At 49.4% G+C, this 17,458-nt stretch overlaps 1 protein-coding gene across 1 annotated transcript in view; it reads right to left on the bottom strand.

The window, feature by feature from the left end:
• Positions 1-17,458, bottom strand: part of LOC124011238 (ankyrin repeat and KH domain-containing protein 1-like) — a 63,618-nt gene that overhangs the window by 19,424 nt on the left and 26,736 nt on the right. The window contains 17 exon segments of the mRNA XM_046324396.1: positions 5,092-5,234; positions 5,395-5,540; positions 5,736-5,847; positions 5,991-6,130; positions 6,533-6,803; positions 6,806-6,970; positions 8,015-8,311; positions 8,808-9,085; positions 10,920-11,025; positions 11,145-11,288; positions 11,483-11,610; positions 12,030-12,117; positions 12,845-12,954; positions 14,060-14,251; positions 14,427-14,508; positions 15,116-15,271; positions 16,736-16,830. Of these exon segments, the coding sequence (XP_046180352.1) occupies positions 5,092-5,234; positions 5,395-5,540; positions 5,736-5,847; positions 5,991-6,130; positions 6,533-6,803; positions 6,806-6,970; positions 8,015-8,311; positions 8,808-9,085; positions 10,920-11,025; positions 11,145-11,288; positions 11,483-11,610; positions 12,030-12,117; positions 12,845-12,954; positions 14,060-14,251; positions 14,427-14,508; positions 15,116-15,271; positions 16,736-16,830 (2,653 nt within the window).

Below are 17,458 nucleotides of genomic sequence, written 5' to 3'. Positions count from 1 at the left end.
ACATAAACGTTTCAATATATTCATTCAAGAAAAGTCACGCCTTGGGAGTTTTATTGAAGACTTAGTTGTTAGCTATCTGTCTAGTTTTGCATGGGAACGCAACTCAAGGGCAGAATAGTGAAAAAACATCATCACAGCGGGCTCAAGCACAAGAATAACTGCACACAGTGGTTATGTTTCTACGTTCATCAGCCAACAAAGCCTCTTATCCTAGGGAAGACCAGCAGTCTACGATGCAACAACCAGAGCCAGGTGTTCATCAGAGAGAGATGGAAGAGCCTCTTCAGCACATTGGGACCAAGTCTCAATCTACAAGATCAAGGTCATCAAAACAGTCAAGCAGATCCTCAACGGCGAGTTCTGCAGCCGTCAAAGCACGTGCCAAGGCGGAGGCAGCACGCGCACAAGTCTCTTATGCTGAGAAGGAAGCTTCTGTGATGAAGCAAAAGGCCAGCTTGTTGAAGCAAAAGGCAGAAATAGAGGCCAGCTTGTTGAAGCAAAAGGCAGAAATAGAGAAGCAAAAAACTGACCTCGAGGCAAGTTTATATGTTCTCCAAGTTGAGAGAACAGCTGCTGCTGCATTGGCTGAAGCTGCAGCCTTTGAAGAAGCTGTAGAATCAGAACGCAGAGAGCTTCGCAAAGAACTAGACACAGGGACACAGACCTTAAGTCCAGTCCAACGTACATGTGAGTATGTGCAACAACATGCTAGGCCCTACTTTGCTGAACTTCCATTTGAAGTGGAGAAACAAGAGCTCAGTGTTGACCCAGCTACATGCCATAATCCAGTAAGTAGCAAACAACAGAACATGAGCAGAGACTCTCCGTTCAAAAGAAATGAACAGCAGCATGGTGGAAATGGAAAGCAAGCCCACTTCCAGTCACACACACACAACTTCCCTGAGTCACAAGTGGCACCAGACCTCACCAAGTACCTCCTACGACGTGAGATGGTGAGTTCAGGACTCCTGAAGTTTGATGATCGCCCTGAAAATTATTGGGCATGGAAAGCATCCTTTCTCAATGCGACCAGAGACTTGAATTTATCAGCCAGGGAAGAGTTAGATCTAATTACCAAGTGGCTAGGGGCAGAGTCGTCTGAGCAAGCAAACAGAATTAGATCTGTCCATATTTTCAACGCAACAGCAGGGCTTAACATGGTCTGGCAACGACTAGAAGAGTGCTATGGTACACCCGAAGTGATCGAGAATGCACTGTTGAAGAAAATTGATGATTTTCCAAAACTGGCTAACAAAGACAATCACAAACTAAGAGAACTAGGTGACATTCTTCTCGAACTGGAGTGTGCTAAAGTAGAAGGGTACCTTCCAGGCCTCGCTTATCTGGACACATCTCGGGGGGTAAACCCTATTGTAGAGAAACTTTCATTCAGTTTACAAGAAAAATGGATAGCACAGGGATCCAAATATAAGGAGGACTATCGGGTAGCATTCCCACCATTCTCGTTCTTCTCGAGATTCATCAGGAACCAGGCGAAAATTAGAAATGACCCCAGCTTCACCCTCTACACCTCAACTAACCAGGTGTCCATGAAAAGTGAGAAACCTGCCAGGTACAGCAGCAAGACACCTGTGACTGTATACAAGACAGATGTGTCATCTGAGGCTTCAGACCACCAAACCAAACCCAGTAAGACAAAGGTTGAAAACCCTGACCGTCACTGCCCAATACATAACAAGCCTCATCCTCTTAAAAAGTGTCGTGGGTTTAGATACAAAACTCTAGATGAGCGCAAATCATCTCAAAGACAATGGCATTTGTTTCCGATGTTGTGGGTCAACTCAGCACAGAGCTAAAGACTGTAAGGTTTCAATCAAGTGCTCTGAGTGCGACAGCGACAGGCATCTTGCTGCTCTGCATCCAGGCCCAGCCCCTACAAATACATACACCGCTACAGCAGAGACAGATAATGGCGGGGAGCAAGGTGACGATGCTCTTCTATCTGTCACCTCAAAGTGTACAGAGATCTGTGGTGAGGCAGTCAATCCAAGATCATGTTCAAAAATATGCTTAGTCAAAGCTTATCCGGCTGGGAAAAGAGAGAAAGCTGTCAAAATGTATGTAGTGCTTGATGAACAAAGTAACAAATCTCTGGCCAAGACAGAGTTTTTCAGTCTCTTCAACATCAATGACAACTCTGCTCCATACACCATGAAGACGTGTTCTGGGGTAACAGAGACTTCAGGCAGGAGAGCCGTCAACTTCATGGTGGAGTCTATAGATGGACATATGCAGCTCACTCTCCCTACTCTGATAGAGTGTGATATGATGCCAGACGATAGGATGGAGATTCCCTCCCCCGACATTGCGTATCATCATCCCCATCTGCAACCAGTTATGGACAGAATTCCAGCTGTGGACCCAGACGCTCCCATCCTCCTGCTCTTAGGACGAGACATCTTAAGGGTACACAAGGTACGAGAGCAAATCAATGGGCCCCACGACACTCCTTATGCACAGCGACTCGACCTCGGGTGGGTCATTGTGGGTGAGGTCTGTCTGGAAACGGCTCACCGACCAGCCAATGTTAACGTGTTCAGGACAAACATACTTCAAAATGGTCGCACATCCTATCTGAGCCCTTGTCCTGACATCATCCAGGTAAAAGAGAACTACAACAGCGTAGCTCAGAAACACATCTCTCCCTCTACAGTGCACTCGAGAGATCCAATCACAACTGTGAACACAGACAGCCTGGGATGTTCCGTGTTCGACAAAACACAAGACGATGATAAACCAGCACCATCAGTGGAGGACAAAGCCTTCTTGGACATTATGGACAAACAGGTTTTCCAGGATGATGGAAACAACTGGGTGACTCCACTACCCTTTCGCCCCAATAGATGTCGCCTTCCTAATAACAGGGAGCAGGCCATGAACCGTCTCACATCACTTCGCAGGACTTTAGACAAAAAGCCTGACATGAAGCTTCATTTTATTGACTTCATGCAAAAGATGCTGGATAACGACCAAGCCGAACCTTCACAGCCACTAGAGGGAGACAAAGAACGTTGGTATCTGCCCATATTTGGTGTTTACCATCCATAAAAGCCTGAACAAATACGAGTAGTATTTGACTCCAGTGCTAAGTGTCAAGGCGTGTCACTTAATGATGTTCTGCTCAGTGGTCCAGACTTAAACAACACACTCTTGGGTGTCCTAATGTGTTTCCGCAAGGATTGCATTGCACTAACAGCAGATGTGCAACAAATGTTTTACTGTTTTGGTGTACGTGAGGATCACAGAGATTACTTAAGGTTTCTCTGGTATGAAGACAACAACCCAGATAGAAACATAACTGAGTACAGGATGAAAGTCCATGTATTTGGGAACAGCCCTTCACCAGCCGTAGCCATCTACTGCATGAGACGAGCAGCACTACAGGGTGAGAAGGAACACGGGTCAGAACCCAAGCAATATGTAGTGAGGAATTTCTACGTCGATGATGGTCTGACATCAGTAGCTACTACAGAAGAAGCTGTCAACATTCTAAGAAAAACACAAGCAATGTTGGCGGAGTCCAACATGAAACTACACAAGATTGCATCCAATAGCAAAACAGTTATGGAAGCCTTCCCTATGGAGGACCGTGCGAAAGACTTAAAAGATCTGGACCTAGGAGTGGATCCTCTCCCCTTTCAACGGAGTCTGGGACTTTCCTGGAACCTCGAAACAGACAGCTTCTCATTCCAGGTGTCCCACAATGAGAAGCCTTTTACTCGGAGAGGCATCCTGTCCACAGGGAATAGTCTTTATGACCCCCTTGGGTTTGTGGCTCCAATAACAATGCAAGGTAAAGCCTTAATCAGAGAACTCTCTTCTGATCAGAGTGAGTGGGATGCCCCTCTTCCCACAGGAAAAGAAGAGGAATGGAAAACAGTGGAAGCAAGTCCAGTGTCTCGCTGACACCTTTTGGAAAAGGTGGAGACAGGAGTACCTGACAACGCTGCAGAGACGCAGAAAATGGACAGCAGAAAAACCAAATGTAAAAGTGGGAGATGTTGTCTTATTGAAAGACAGTCAGGCACACAGAAATGACTGGCCAGTCGGGCTTGTGGTAAAAACCTTTCCCAGTACTGACAAAAAGGTTAGGAAAGTAGAACTAAAAATTGTCAAGCAAGTAGCTGCTAAGGTGTTTCTGAGACCAATCTCAGAGATTGTTGTTCTTCTTTCTGAAGCATCCTAGAGACAAAAGATAAAAATAGAAAGGACATTATTTGTTTCTTGATATGTTTTATTTAATAGTGGCACAATTTCATTATACCAGGCGGGGAGTGTGCTGCCATCCTGTTAGAAGGTAACAGATTATTTTATTACAATGGTTAAATTGGATTTTCATTGTGTTCAATGGTGTTATTTGCCCCCTAGTGGCGCTTTCTGGTACTTAGAAAGACAACGCAAACGGGAAGTTCAGAATTGGTTTTGCACGCATAGAAGCAGCTACAGACAACGCTACGGTGCAGGTCTTTCAATGTAGTTATTTCTTGTCACGCTTCAGCCTTGGAAAAATATTTGTTTGTAAGTTCGATTCAAGCATTTAGCTAATGATGATAATCTTGTTATTGATAGAGTTTCTTACATATCAATGTTGGTTGCATTTACTTACAAATTGCAATGCCTTTTGTGTATGTCGTTAGCTGTATTACTTTGCTCATGCGTCATGCAAACAAATTGTAAAATATACAATACTGTAGTTTTGTTACTGTTTCTAGTGTAATATGCTTTGTTATTCTACATAGATGGTTATACATTATTAGAGTAATGAAAGGAGCAATTACCATATGGTTAACAATTAGATATATGGTTTGGCATCATGCCAGATGCATGGTACCTTAGCACGTGCTTTGTATTATGCAACTTCAAATGTTTAATGTACAGCTACAGTATGTCGGTGTGAATTGAACACTAAAGTATATTCTTTTCTGTATTTTGCAGTTTCACAACATAAACGTTTTCAATATATTCATTCAAGAAAAGTCACGCCTTGGGAGTTTTATTGAAGACTTAGTTGTTAGCTATCTGTCTAGTTTTGCATGGGAACGCAACTCAAGGGCAGAATACGTCCCGTACCTGGAGTTGATCTCTGAGCCGGCGTTGAGGAGGATCTTGATGATGTTGACGTAGCCTCCAGACGCCGCCAGGCTCAAAGGGGTGTAGTCTGACACGTTACGATGTTCTTTATTAGCTCCTCGCAACAGCAACAACTCCACCACCTAGGAGAGGAGACAAGGAAATGTGAGTCTATGGTTTTCTCAATATGCTATTTCAAGGGGAGTTGATTTAGTTTCAATGTGGTGATTCATAGAAAGGAAGTGAGCGTGTACCATAGAATTACACACTAGAAACACATTTAAAATCAGAGCTCTGCTGTACCTCTTGTCGTCCCCCTGAGCAGGCCAGGGAGAGGGGCGTGTCTTTGGTTCTCTCCGACTGGGCCTCTATGTCACCCCCTTTATCCAGAAGGAGCTCCACCACCCCTACGTGGCCCGCTGTCGCAGCCAGGATCAGAGGGGTGAAGCCTGGGCAGAGGACGAGGAGAGGATCACAACCAGATATACACATTCACCCAATACAATGTGAAGCACTTTGACTGTATAAATCCTGTCTTGGATGTATGAAAAAAATATTCCTGATTAATCAGAAAATAAAATATGTCTGACGGATATACAGGCCCAACTAACATTTAGAATGAACAGTAACTTTGTGTGTGTTACCCTTCTTATCGCGATGCTCGATGTTGGCTCCTCGCGCGATGAGAACAGACACCAGCTCCTCGTGTCCTCCAGCACATGCCAGCGTCAGCGCAGTGTCATGGTTACTCTCCGTCTGAAAGGAGAGGGACACACACATTTACAACAACGCTGTGTGTAGGTGTGTCTCTCAGTCTTGAATGTGTGTGTGTGTGTGACCATTAACTTTACAGTACATGAGCATCGATATCCACAGCGTGTGTGTGAACAGTGGCTTACGTGTGCGTCGATGTCCACAGAGGGGTAGAGGGGCAGTGGGGAGGGGGGTGAGCCCATATTGGAGGGGGTCTGTGACAGGGGGTCAGACAGGGGGGTTGGAGACGTTGTAGTGTTCAACATGGGTACTCTGCTGCCCACCGCTGCTGGAACAGAGAATGGGAAAAGGAGAGAAAGTATATGTTACTTTTCAAGCCTTTCTTCTGAGGAATTTGTTCATCAGTATTGTTCTTTCAAATCAGTGCAGTTGAAGAAAAGGAGACAGGGAGTATTCTAAGGAGGAAATAAGTTAAGACTTGAGATACAGCTGTTCTACCTGCTGTGGGTGGGTGCAAGACCACGCTACGCTGCACCCACCCACAGCAGGTAGAACAGCTGTAAGACCACGCTACGCTGCACCCACCCACAGCAGGTAGAACAGCTGTAAGACCACGCTACGCTGCACCCACCCACAGCAGGTAGAACAGCTGTAAGACCACGCTACGCTGCACCCACCCACAGCAGGTAGAACAGCTGTAAGACCACGCTACGCTGCACCCACTCACCTGCCATGATGTCATCCAGCGTGTCTGTAAGCGTCTGAGCGGGCGAAGCCACCATGAGACCGTCTGGGGCCTGCTGCCCTACCATCCCTGGTCCTAACCCCTGACCTTGACCCTGACCCAGCATCTGCTGGCCCACTAGTACCCTCTGCAGCTCAGGGCTGGTACTGCCAGGGCAGGGGTAGTCAGCTGGGCACGGGCTGTACTCAGGTAGGGGCTGGATGGGTACGAAGGCAGTCTGGAGGGGGGGAGGAGGGGGTGGAGATGGGAGTGGGGGGAGCATAGGGGATGGGGTGAGGGCGAGGGGGGCAAGGGGGGCTGCTGTCCATCCCTGTAGAGGATGGTGTCCACCTGGGGTAGTTTAGCGTAATCTTCCACCTCATCGTCGTCATCATCATCCTCCTCCTCATCTTCGTCATCCTGGAATAGGAATGAGGCAAACTTCTACAAATTAAGCATCTAAAAGAAACGGATCTCAAAACACAGCAGGAATGTGATCAGGACAACTTCAGTCAGGATAAATTATGATTAGACACTATCAGGGGGACGACAGTCGCGTCTCCATTAGACACTATCAGGGGGACGACAGTCGCGTCTCCATTAGACACTATCAGGGGGACGACAGTCGCGTCTCCATAAGACACTATCAGGGGGACGACAGTCGCGTCCCTATAAGACACTATCAGGGGGACGACAGTCGCGTCTCCATAAGACACTATCAGGGGGACGACAGTCGCGTCTCCATCAGACACTATCAGGGGGACGACAGTCGCGTCTCCATCAGACACCATCAGGGGGACGACAGTCGCGTCTCCATCAGACACCATCAGGGGGACGACAGTCGCGTCTCCATCAGACACCATCAGGGGGACGACAGTCGCGTCTCCATCAGACACCATCAGGGGGACGACAGTCGCGTCTCCATCAGACACCATCAGGGGGACGACAGTCGCGTCCCTATAAGACACCATCAGGGGGACGACAGTCGCGTCTCCATCAGACACCATCAGGGGGACGACAGTCGCGTCTCCATCAGACACCATCAGGGGGACGACAGTCGCGTCTCCATCAGACACCATCAGGGGGACGACAGTCGCGTCTCCATTAGATACCGGGGGTTGATATTAGACACCGGGGGTTGATATTAGACACCGGGGGTTGATATTAGACACCGGGGGTTGATATTAGACACCGGGGGTTGATATTAGACACCGGGGTTGATATTAGACACCGGGGGTTGATATTAGACACCGGGGGTTGATATTAGACACCGGGGGTTGATATTAGACACCGGGGGTTGATATTAGACACCGGGGGTTGATATTAGACACCGGGGGTTGATATTAGACACCGGGGGTTGATATTAGACACCGGGGGTTGATATTAGACACCGGGGGTTGATATTAGACACCGGGGGGAAAATGGCAGAAAAACAGAAACTCTTAACTCGTCAGAAATAACAGACCACCGCCAACAATTCCTAACCTCCTCATCATCCTCTTCTTCTTCCTCCTCCTCCTCCTCCTCTCTGTTCTCCTCGTCAGACCCTGTGTCCGACCCAGGCTGTGTGCGCGTGTTAACCCCTGGTGTTGCTGTGAGGACCCCAGGCATGATAGTGTTGGCCCCTTCCCCCGGCCCTGGTCCCGGACCCTGGCCTGCCTCCTGCTCTTCCTTCAGGCCCTTGGCCTCCATGTACTCTTTGGTGAACTGCTGCTGGGTCTTCAACTGCAGCTGGCGCTCCACCTTCTGCAGCTCCTTCAGGATCTTCTTCTTCTTCTGGACCTAGAGGACACACGCCATGGGGGGGATCAGACCCATAGTTCTATGTTCAGGTCTCGCTCATCCATTGGTTGAGAGATATCATCAACCCATCAGATCCTATCAGACCTAGGTGTTGTTCATTAGGCACAAAACTAAATCAAATCAATAAAAAACAGACGAAACTACTTGGAATAAGAAATGCACATTTTTGCTTTGGGTTGTACATTTTTTTTGACAAGACTTTCCATACCTACTTGTATTGAGGGTCTATGACAGAGTTTCCCAAACTCTGTCCTCGGGAACCCAAAGTGTCCACATTTTGGGTTTTGCCCGAGCACCACACAGCTGATTCGAAAAAAGATTATTTGAATCATTTTGCTCCGGCAAAAACCAAAACGTGCACCCCTTAGGGTCCCCAGGACCACGTTTGGGAAACGCTGGTCTATGACCTCATCAATAATTCAATAGGATCTCTCTGTGTTCCTATACCTACGAATGATCATCCGTCTGCTCTCACCTGCTCCTCCCGGCTCTTCTTCAGCTCTTCAATCTTGTCTTTGGTGAGCGGCTCTCCCTGGATGAGTTCCAGAGACTGCAGCTGGGCCTTCTCTATGGCTGAGATCCTCTGGCCCAGCTCATTAAGCTTCCCCTCTGTCTCCTCCACGATACACTCCAGGGGCTGGCACAGGTGGAAGGGGGGCAAGGCCTCTGCATCCCCGGGACCAGGGCCGGGACGTACCCCCCCTGGACTGGAGGGGCTGGAAGGGGTGGCAGCGTGTCTCTGCTTGGACGAACCTGCAGAGGAGGGATGAGAAGGTTTGAGGGAGAAAGGGATGAGAGGAAGATTAGGTCACACTACAATAAAGTCAATTCCTCACCAGTTGAAGTCACGTCATCGTTAGACACTTTCGATATGTATACTGAACCAAAATATAAATGGAACATGTTTCATGAGCTGAAATAAATGATCCCAGAAATGTTCCATTCATGTAAAAAGCAAATTTCTCTCAAATGTTGTGCACAAATTTGTTTACATCCCTGTTAATGTGCACTTCTCCTTTGCCAAGATAATCCATCCACCTGATAAGTGTGGCATATCAAGAAACAGCATGATCATTACACAGGTGCTCCTTGTGCTGGGGACAATAACAGGCCACAAATGTGCAGTTTTGTCACAACACAATGCCACAGATGTCTCAGGTTTTGATGGAGCGTGCAATTGGCATGCTGACTGCAGGAATGTCCACCATAGCTGTTGCCAGAGAACTGAATGTACATTTCTCTACCATAAGCCGCCTCCAGTGTCATTTTAGAGAATTTGGAACTACGTCCAACCGACCTCACAACCACAAACCACGTGTATGGCAATTTGAATGTACAGAGACACCGTGATGAGATCCTGAGGCCCATTGTTGTGCCATTCATCTGCCTCCATCACCTCATGTTTCATCATGATAATGTACAGCCCCATGTCGCAAGGATCTGTACACAATTCCAGGAAGCTGAAAATGTCCCAGTTCTTCCATGCCCTGCATATTCACCAGACATGTCTCCCATTAAGCATGTTTGGGATGCTATGGATCGACATGTACGACAGTATGTTCCAGTTCCCGCCAATACCCAGCAACTTTGCACGATTGAAGAGGAGCGGGACAACATTCAACAGGCCACAATCAACAGCCTGATCAACTTTATGTGAAGGAAATGTGTCGCGCTGCATGATGCAAATGGTGGTCACACCAGATACTGACTGGTTTTCTGATCACACCAGATACTGACTGGTTCTGACCACGCCCCTATATGCATCTGTGACCAACAGATGCATATCTGTATTCCCAGTCATGTGAAATCCATAGATTAGGACCTAATTTATTTATTTAGTTTGACTGATTTCCTTATATGAACTGTAACTCAGTAAAATCTGGGAAATTGTTGCATGTTGCTTTTATATTTTTGTTCTGGCCTGGCCAGGGGCCCCCCGTTCGTAACTGGCCAGGGGCCCCCCGTTCGTAACTGGCCAGGGCTCCCCGTTCATAACTGGCCAGGGCTCCCCGTTCATAACTGGCCAGGGCTCCCCCCGTTCGTAACTGGCCAGGGCTCCCCCGTTCATAACTGGCCAGGGCTCCCCGTTCATAACTGGCCAGGGCTCCCCGTTCATAACTGGCCAGGGCTCCCCGTTCATAACTGGCCAGGGCTCCCCGTTCATAACTGGCCAGGGCTCCCCGTTCATAACTGGCCAGGGCTCCCGTTCGCTGGCCAGGGCTCCCGTTCGCAACTGGCCAGGGCTCCCCGTAACTGGCCAGGGCTCCCGTTCATAACTGGCCAGGGCTCCCCGTTCATAACTGGCCAGGGCTCCCCGTTCATAACTGGCCAGGGCTCCCCGTTCATAACTGGCCAGGGCTCCCCGTTCATAACTGGCCAGGGCTCCCCGTTCATAACTGGCCAGGGCTCCCCGTTCATAACTGGCCAGGGCTCCCCGTTCATAACTGGCCAGGGCTCCCCGTTCATAACTGGCCAGGGCTCCCCGTTCATAACTGGCCAGGGCTCCCCGTTCATAACTGGCCAGGGCTCCCCGTTCATAACTGGCCAGGGCTCCCCGTTCATAACTGGCCAGGGCTCCCCGTTTTACCTTTGCTGGTGACAGGTGGCGGGGGTGTGGTGATGTTGGAAGGGGCTCTGTCTGGCTCCTGGGGGGGGACCACCATGGCCAGGGCCTGGAATGGGACACGAGGAACCTGGGGATAGATGAGTGGTCCTAAAACATCAACCACTTTGACAACTAGTTAAACACAATTTCCATGCTGACCATTTCCTGTTTCAATAGCATAAAACTATTTCGTGAAAAACATTTAACCTGAGAGGGGTCTTGTGAGGGGGGTGTGAGTTGGCAGAGGTCGGGCGCGGGGACAGACAGGATGTTGTTAGGGAAGTCTAGCAGGTAGGACACCACGTTGGTGTGGCCGCCCTTAGCAGCTTCAATCAGCATTGTCGAGCCGTCCTATTGGAGGAGAAACAGGAAGTGAGTGTAAGTCTACATGAGGCTTCAAAGTTCACTTTTTCTATTCTGATACTGTTGTTACTATGGCTGAGATGAACAGGTTCCTTATGAGTTTGATGGTGTTGTTTGATGATGGTGTGTGTGTGTTATCTACCTTCAGTCTGTGTGTGGGGTCAGGTGTGTGTGTTTTCTACCTTCAGTCTGTGTGTGGGGTCAGCTCCGTGCGTCAGCAGCAGCTCTACCACAGCCAGGTGTCCTCCAGCGCAGGCCAGAGACACCACAGTGTGGTCCTTGTTAGCCGTCGCTCTGTTCACATTAGCACCTGGACACAAAACACAAGAAACTTTCACTTTAAATTCACTTCTAAGAATCAATAGTTTCAAAACAACAATAGTTCAAAATGAATGTAGATCCTATATAAGGGACTTCTACTTGTTTTTTAATGCAGTCTAAGCCAAAGACTATTAGAACCAGGGAACCAGTTCAGGAAGCAGAACCGAAAACGAGAAAACATTGAGGAACGAAGGAGATTCTGGAACAAAACCGTTATTTTAAAAGCATGGGGCCTGGTAAAACACATTTTACGTTCCCAAGCTTGGTTTTTTTCAGTCCCACAGAAAACACCACCAAAGCAGTCACTCTGACATCACCTACTCCTTCAAGTGGCTGCCATAGTAGGACATCGTTTTAACGAGGGCATTGTAGAGGGTTTAAAAAAAAAAGCAGTCTAACCTAACCCACCCTTGCTGATGAGGAACTGCACGGTGCAGAGGTGTCCTGCTCTGGCTGCCTTCATCAGGGGTGTCCTCCCCCCCTCAGACTCATGCTCCTGGAGAACAGACAAACAGGAAGTGGATTTTAGGAGGTCCACACACACACAGTTTTGTATTGCTATCCTTGTGGGGACCAAATAATTGATTCCCATCCAAAATTCTATTTTCCTTAACCCTTAAATCTAACCCTAAGCCTAACCCCAACCTTAATTCTAACTCTAACCCTATAACTATACCTAAACCTAACTAAATCTAACCCAACCCCAACCTCAACCGTAACTCTAACCCTATAACTATAACCTAACTAACTAACCCCCAAGCCTAAAATAGTAATGTCCGAATTTTATAGTTTTACTATCCTTGTGAGGACTACTGGTACCAACAAGGACAGTAAAACAAACTATGATGAAAGAGCTAACAGTGGAGATAAAACACAGGGAGATGGTGACAGAGTGAGAGAGATAACCGTGGAGATCAAACACAGGGAGATGGTGACAGAGTGAGAGAGATAACCGTGGAGATCAAACACAGGGAGATGGTGACAGAGTGAGAGATAACCGTGGAGATCAAACACAGGGAGATGGTGACCGTGGAGATCAAACACAGGGAGATGGTGACAGAGTGAGAGAGATAACCGTGGAGATCAAAACAGGGAGATGGTGACAGAGTGAGAGAGATGAGATCAAACACAGGGAGATGGTGACAGAGTGAGAGAGATAACCGTGGAGATCAAACACAGGGAGATGGTGACAGAGTGAGAGATACACAAACAGGTTTGTGTACCAGATCAGCTCCAGTCTGCAGTAGAACGTCGGCCACATCAGTGTGTCCGTTCTCACACGCGTACGTCAGCGCTGTGTCTCCTGTCGCCGTCGTAGCGTGCACATTTGCCCCTATAGAGAGAGGTCAGAGTTCAGAGCAGACCAAAAAAACTAACAAGCCCCGTTTAAAAGGTAGAAGTTGTCAATTTTACCTTCACTGGCCATCTGTTTTCTAGGCTAAGGCCTGGAGTCTTACATAAGTACTCTACAAAAATACTAAAGATCAAACAAAGAATCCTCAGTATTTGACCAGCTCCAGGTGTTTATGTACCTGCAGTCGGGAGGTGTTTGACCAGCTCCAGGTGTTTATGTACCTGCAGTCAGGTGTTTATGTACCTGCAGTCAGGTGTTTATGTACCTGCAGTCGGGAGGTGTTTATGTACCTGCAGTCGGGAGGGGAGGTGTTTATGTACCTGCAGTCGGGAGGTGTTTATGTACCTGCAGTCGGGAGGTGTTTAGTCAGGGAGGTGTTTATGTACCTGCAGTCGGGAGGTGTTTATGTACCTGCAGTCGGGAGGTGTTTATGTACCTGCAGTCGGGAGGTGTTTATGTACCTGCAGTCGGGAGGTGTTTATGTACCTGCAGTCGGGAGGTGTTTATGTACCTGCAGTCGGGAGGTGTTTGACCAGCTCCAGGTGTTTATGTACCTGCAGTCAGGAGGTGTTTATGTACCTGCATTCAGGTGGTGTTTGACCAGCTCCAGGTGTTTATGTACCTGCAGTCGGGGGGTGTTTATGTACCTGCAGTCAGGGGGTGTTTATGTACCTGCAGTCAGGAGGTGTTTGACCAGCTCCAGGTGTTTATGTACCTGCAGTCGGGAGGTGTTTATGTACCTGCAGTCAGGAGGTGTTTGACCAGCTCCAGGTGTTTATGTACCTGCAGTCGGGAGGTGTTTGACCAGCTCCAGGTGTTTATGTACCTGCAGTCGGGAGGTGTTTGACCAGCTCCAGGTGTTTATGTACCTGCAGTCGGGAGGTGTTTGACCAGCTCCAGGTGTTTATGTACCTGCAGTCGGGAGGTGTTTGACCAGCTCCAGGTGTTTATGTACCTGCAGTCAGGAGGTATTTGACCAGCTCCAGGTGTTTATGTACCTGCAGTCGGGAGGTGTTTGACCAGCTCCAGGTGTTTATGTACCTGCAGTCGGGAGGTGTTTGACCAGCTCCAGGTGTTTATGTACCTGCAGTCAGGAGGTATTTGACCAGCTCTAGGTGACCCTCCTGTGCAGCCTCCATGAGAGGCGTGGAGCAGCCCAGCTCGATGTCGGCCCCGGCCTTGATGAGGAAGTCGGCCACCTCCAGGAACCCTCCACAGCAGGACAGCGTCAGGGCTGTTTCCTGGGTCTCCTCCGTCTGGGCGTTGATGTTCGCACCTGGAGGGGGAGGAGAGCGAGAGAGAGAGAGAGCGCGAGAGAGAGCGCGAGAGAGATTAGGAGTGAGACCCTCACCAACAGGCCTGACAGAGCACTTCATTGCACACAATAACATAGTATATATGCAACAGCATTGAACAGTGTGCAGGTATCCATTTATCTTCCAGTTGATTACCCTGAGCCAGTAGCAGGGCCACCATCTCTTCATGACCTTCTCTGGCTGCCTCCATCAGAGGAGTGTAACCTTCATCATTCACCTGGACACATTAAAATAGACAGTTACAGGACACTGAGTCCCAAACCCCCCCCCATTTGAACAAGTGACCCAAAGCTGAAGGAGTGAAAATGATCAAGGGCATAGTGGCGAGTTCACCCCTCAAGTAGGCACTTCGACTGAGCCTGCAACCCTGCCGCTCCCACATCAAAGTGGAATCCCACAAGGCAGTGCGTTGATTTATGCAATTTCACAAAAGAATGGAGAGGCGTGCCTAATTATATGACACGTGCATTGGTTTGTCTGATGTTGAGACTTGACATGTAAAAGCTACAAAAATAACCCCCAAATGAAACATTTAACTATTACTGAGGGTTAAATCTTGTAAAACAACAGAGGGGGGGGGGGGGGAGTTGTTCATTTGAATTTCATGCTTGTTTTATTATTTAAAAGTGGAACATGATGCAAGTCAGGAGTGTGTCCTGAAGCTGATGGATTTACTAAGCCCCTTGCCACTCTCTGGACATCACCCTCAGTGTGACAACGGAGGATCCTCAGCAGGTTTGGGATTCGCCATCTCTCTGTGTGACCCTAACACTCCTTCACCCACATTTAAACATCCACTGGTTTAGGACTGTGTTGCTACTCACCTCCTCTAGGTTGGCCCCTCTCTCTATGAGCAGAGCTGCTAGATCGACATGCCCGCCGCAGGCTGCCAGGGTGAGGGGCGACTCGAAGGAGTCAGCTGGCATGTTGACCTGCGCCCCGCTGTCCAACAGCAGCCGTGCCACCTCCACATGCCCATCCTGGGACAGGAAGAGCACACACACACACAGGGACAACATAAGCACCTGAGTTGGTTATGACACAGAGTTACACACACACATTCTCACACACAAGCAGGGAGAGAGGAGAGAGGGGCTGTGTGTTGGGTCATATGCTCACCATGCAGGGAGAGAGAGGAGAGGGGATGTGTGTTGGGTCATATGCTCACCATGCAGGGAGAGAGAGGGGATGTGTGTTGGGTCATATGCTCACCATGCAGGGAGAGAGAGGGGATGTGTGTTGGGTCATATGCTCACCATGCAGGGAGAGAGAGGGGATGTGTGTTGGGTCATATGCTCACCATGCAGGGAGAGAGAGGGGATGTGTGTTGGGTCATATGCTCACCATGCAGGGAGAGAGGGGATGTGTTGGGTCATATGCTCACCATGCAGGGAGAGAGAGGAGATGTGTGTTGGGTCATATGCTCACCATGCAGGGAGAGAGAGGGGATGTGTGTTGGGTCATATGTTCACCATGCAGGGAGAGAGAGGGATGTGTGTTGGGTCATATGCTCACCATGCAGGGAGAGAGAGGAGATGTGTGTTGGGTCATATGCTCACCATGTGTGTTGGGTCATATGTTCACCATGCAGGGAGAGAGAGGGATGTGTGTTGGGTCATATGCTCACCATGCAGGGAGAGAGAGGGATGTGTGTTGGGTCATATGCTCACCATGCAGGAGAGAGAGGGGATGTGTGTTGGGTCATATGCTCACCATGCAGGGAGATGATGAGAGAGGGGATGTGTGTTGGGTCATATGCTCACCATGCAGGGGGAGAGAGAGGAGAGAGGGGCTGTGTGTTGGGGCTCACCATGCAGGAGAGAGAGAGAGAGGGGCTGTGTGTTGGGTCATATGCTCACCATGCAGGGGAGAGAGAGGGGATGTGTGTTGGGTCATATGCTCACCATGCAGGGAGAGAGAGGGGAGGGGCTGTGTGTTGGGTCATATGCTCACCATGCAGGGGAGAGAGGCTTCCATCAGAGGAGAGAGGGGCTGTGTTGGGTCATATGCTCACCATGCAGGAGAGGGAGATGCTCACCATGCAGGAGAGAGGGGATGTGTGTTGGGTCATATGCTCACCATGCAGGGACCAGAGAGGGGATGTGTGTTGGGTCATATGCTCACCATGCAGGGGGAGCTCACCATGCAGGGAGAGAGAGGGGATGTGTGTTGGGTCATATGCTCACCATGCAGGGAGAGAGAGGGGATGTGTGTTGGGTCATATGCTCACCATGCAGGGAGAGAGAGGGATGTGTTGGGTCATAGCTCACCATGCAGGAGAGAGAGGGGATGTGTGTTGGGTCATATGCTCACCATGCAGGAGAGAGAGGAGATGTGTGTTGGGTCATATGCTCACCATGCAGGGAGAGAGAGGAGATGTGTGTTGGGTCATATGCTCACCATGCAGGGAGAGAGAGGGGATGTGTGTTGGGTCATATGCTCACCATGCAGGCTTCCATCAGCGCTGTGTGCATCTCATCTGTCTTATGCTCCTGATCTGCCCCGGCTTCCAGCAGAAACCTCACCATGTCCAGATGACCTAATAAATATATATATTTTTTTAAATATATATATATATAGAGGGCGGAGGAGAGAGAGAGAGAGAGGGCGGAGGAGAGAGAGAGAGAGAGGGCGGAGGAGAGAGAGAGAGAGAGGGCGGAGGAGAGAGAGAGAGAGAGGGCGGAGAGAGAGAGAGAGAGAGGGCGGAGGAGAGAGAGAGAGAGAGGGCGGAGGAGAGAGAGAGAGGGGGAGGAGAGAGAGAGAGAGAGAGAGGGCGGAGGAGAGAGAGAGAGAGAGGGCGGAGGGGGAGAGAGAGAGAGAGGGCGGAGGGAGAGAGAGAGAGAGAGGGCGGAGAGAGAGAGAGAGAGAGAGAGAGGGCGGAGGGAGAGAGAGAGAGAGAGAGGGCGGAGGAGAGACTTAGAGAGAGGGCGGAGAGAGAGAGAGAGAGAGAGGGCGGAGGAGAGAGAGAGAGAGGGCGGAGGAGAGAGAGAGAGAGAGAGGGCGGAGGAGAGAGAGAGAGAGAGGGCGGAGGAGAGAGAGAGAGAGAGGGCGGAGGAGAGAGAGAGAGGGCGGAGGAGAGAGAGAGAGGGCGGAGGAGAGAGAGAGAGGGCGGAGGAGAGAGAGAGAGGGCGGAGGAGAGAGAGTGGGTGGGCGGGGGAAGGAGAGAG

The sequence above is a fragment of the Oncorhynchus gorbuscha genome, linkage group LG23 (genome assembly GCF_021184085.1).
Source record: "Oncorhynchus gorbuscha isolate QuinsamMale2020 ecotype Even-year linkage group LG23, OgorEven_v1.0, whole genome shotgun sequence".
In the NCBI taxonomy this organism is placed as follows: domain Eukaryota; kingdom Metazoa; phylum Chordata; class Actinopteri; order Salmoniformes; family Salmonidae; genus Oncorhynchus; species Oncorhynchus gorbuscha.
The sequence above is the reverse complement of the archived record's forward strand: the minus strand, read 5'-3'. Positions and strand labels throughout refer to the sequence as shown.